This window comes from Tupaia chinensis, unplaced genomic scaffold (genome assembly GCF_000334495.1).
Source record: "Tupaia chinensis unplaced genomic scaffold, TupChi_1.0 Scaffold142100_1, whole genome shotgun sequence".
Lineage (NCBI taxonomy): Eukaryota > Metazoa > Chordata > Mammalia > Scandentia > Tupaiidae > Tupaia > Tupaia belangeri.
Window position 1 is genome coordinate 1847321 of NW_006201951.1, and position 3000 is coordinate 1850320.

General features: G+C 58.7%; 1 protein-coding gene across 1 annotated transcript in view; it reads right to left on the bottom strand.

The window, feature by feature from the left end:
• Positions 1 to 1983: 1983 nt before the first annotated feature.
• Positions 1984 to 3000, bottom strand: part of NOTCH1 (notch receptor 1) — a gene marked incomplete in the record, with an annotated part of 50268 nt that continues 49251 nt past the window's right edge. Inside the window, 1 exon segment of the mRNA XM_027766288.1 lies at positions 1984 to 2984. Within this exon segment, the coding sequence (XP_027622089.1) occupies positions 2283 to 2984 (702 nt within the window).

A 3000-nucleotide genomic window follows, 5' to 3' on the forward strand; every position in this document is an offset into this window, starting at 1 on the left:
GTGCCGGCCACAGACTCGGGCATCAGCCAGCACTCAGCCTTAGACAGCCAGGCCCTTTGCGGTTGAAAAGGGCCCCTCATACCCACCTGGCCACTCTGGCTGGTGACCACTGGCCAGCCTGAGGTCAGGAGTCGGGGAGGAAGGGCCACACCACACGGGGCTGTGGCTCTGCTCGGGGCCTGATTCCTGGACCTGTAAGCCCCGTGACCATGCTGCCATGTGTCATTTGGCCAGTGTGCCTTTAGTTCATGGAAACTTCTAGACTCATGACACTAAGCCCTCATGTTGTTGCCATGCTCAGATACTCTGGGTCTCCCTGTGCCCTCCTGCCAGAGGCTGTAGCCCACCAAGGGAGAAGTCTGGTTGCTGCCTCGAGGCCTCGCCCCTCTGTGGCAGAGGGACAGGAGAGCCTGGGGTTAGAGGGCAGATTTCCTGCCTGAGTCTGGAGAGCCACATCGCCCTGCAGGGTCCCCCTTAGACAAGGCTACACCCCTCACTATCCCCACTTCCCTGCCTGGCCCAGCTGCGCAGGCCACAGACACCTGGGAAACGGCTGACGGTCCTGCCAGTCAGGACCACGCGGCCCTCCACGCTCCCGGCTCCCTCGGAGCAGAACGGCACCCCCACCCCACGGAAGGGGGCCAGACAGCACCGCCGACTAGCAAGCTGAATGACCGCCGTCATTTTTATTGCAAATCAGTTAACAAAAAAGAGATGAAAAAAATACATCACTCTCATCACCTACAGTTCTCCATGTAGATAACTCTTTAAAAGTCCTTTTCTGTAAACTACACTCTATTACATAAGACACACCAAGGAGACGTCTCCGGAGTGTCTGTTTCTGCCCACAAGGGCTGGCACAGTGCCAACCCGGTCAAGCCAGGAGAAGCTGCTCGGAGGTGGTGCTTGCCCTGAGCAAGCCCCCAGCCCCCGTGATGGGCAGCAGCAGGGCCTTCCGTCACAAGGCCTGGGTGCACCAAGGAGGCACGTCCTGCCCTCCCTCCTCAGCGTGACACGGCACACTTATGCACTTGGATTTTTTAAACAAAATCTTCTTTCAAAATGTATTTACAGACGTTAACTGTGCCACAGGCTCATACTCGACACTGCTCTCCTCTGGGCCAGAGCCCCCCTGAACCAGGAGGGGCGCCCGAGAGCAGGTTCCTCACCCTCCGGTGGGCTGCCCCAGCTGCACCCTGAGCCGGGCAGCACCCAAGCTGATGGGCTGCTGGAGCGGTCGGGGCACAGCCCAGGCTTCCCGGAACTCAGTACCGGTGGCTCTGCTGAGGCTCCCGTAAGAGCAAGCGCTGGGAGCAGTGGGCTTGAACCAGCGCCTAGGTCCCGACCGCCGATCTTCCTTCACAGGGGATGCTGTGGCCGCCAGCAGGGACAGCAGGCAGGGCCTTCCCCAGAACAGGGTGGAGGTCAGCCACATGGCGTCCAAGGCAGCACCACGCGTCCACACATCGGACGCCTCACTGTGCAACGCTGAATGTCCAAATAAGGTCGGGGTGGTTCTGGGAGGAACGAGGACTCCGAAGGCCGATGGACACACACGAATACTGAGCCCAAAATGAAGATTCGTGATTGGGACCACCAGGCACGCTCCCACAGGACTCAAGAACAGCTTGACGGCACGTTTGGTGCCACCTGGACACCCACACACGTGGCCGCACCATTTCACACATGGTTCCTCCGAGAGAAACGAATTATCCTGGTGCCAAAGGTGTAAGCCCTCACCTTTCTGTCCCCCCGCTGCAGCTTGTCAGAAAACGCAGGTGGTGCTGGGAGGGGACGGGAGCAGGTACGGAGGCAGCTGGGGCCTCTGGGCAGGCAGCTTTTTGGGTAATACTAGTTTCTAAACCTCCCTTCTCCAACATTGTCTCTCTTTTGGATTTTGGAATAAATCAATAAATAAGTGGCATTTATAAATCATGAATCTTTGTTTATATTTTACAAACACATGAGAATCTTTATCCTATGTAAGAAAATCACGACTCGGGACATTTATTTTCTTGGACAGATAAAAAGCGTCTACTTGGTGTCATACAAAACAGTACATATAAATAAAAAGGCAGTGTTTCTGTGTAAAATAAAAGTACATAAATAAATACTAAAAAAAAAAACAAAACCAAAAATCCCCCCAAACATTGAAAATTCTTGTCCTCTTATCTGGTATAAAAACGTTTTTAAAAAAGGCTGCTCGGGCCAGCCGGGTCCTCTGTGGGTGCACGCCAACGCAGCGGGCTTGGGAAAGCAAGCCTGGCTGCCCAGGCGCCTGTTTACTTGAAGGCCTCTGGAATGTGGGCGATCTGGGACTGCATGCTGGTGGGCGGGCTGGAGATGCCCTCAGACCAGTCGGAGATGTTGGAGTGCGGAGAAGAGCTGGACCACTGGTCGGGGGACTCGGGGGAAGGGGTGAGAAAGGGGTGCTCAGGCACCTGCAGCTGGTGGCCGGGGGTGTTGTCCACGGGCGAGGAGGAGTAGCTGTGCTGGGAGGGCGGTGTCAGGAACTGGGCTGTGGCCATGGGTGGGCCCAGCGAGGACGGCAGTGCTGCAGGGAGGGCCTGGCTCTCCTGGGGCAGGATGGTGTGCACGGTCAGGCTGCTGGGGCCCAGCGGCTGCACGTCCGCCTGGCCCGGCTCCCCAGCCAGGAAGCTCCGACCCTGGTGGCTGCTGTAGGCGGAGCCCACACCGCTGAGGTGCGGCTGCGGGGGCGGCTGCAGGCCCTGCTGCATCTGTAAGCTCTGCTGCGCCACCTGCTGGACCTGGGGTGTCGGCGCCAGGCGAGGCTGGGAGGCCAGCCGTGTGCTGGGCAGGCCCTGGTAGCTCATCATCTGGGACAGGGTGCCGGCAGGGAGGCCGCTGTGCAGGGGCCCCACCACGCCGTGCTGGAGGGCAGCCTGTGTGCTCAGGGCACCAGGTGCCACGCTCCCGCGCAGAGCACCACACTGGCTCGGCACCCTGCCGTTCTGTAGCCGGGAGCGCCACTCGCCATGG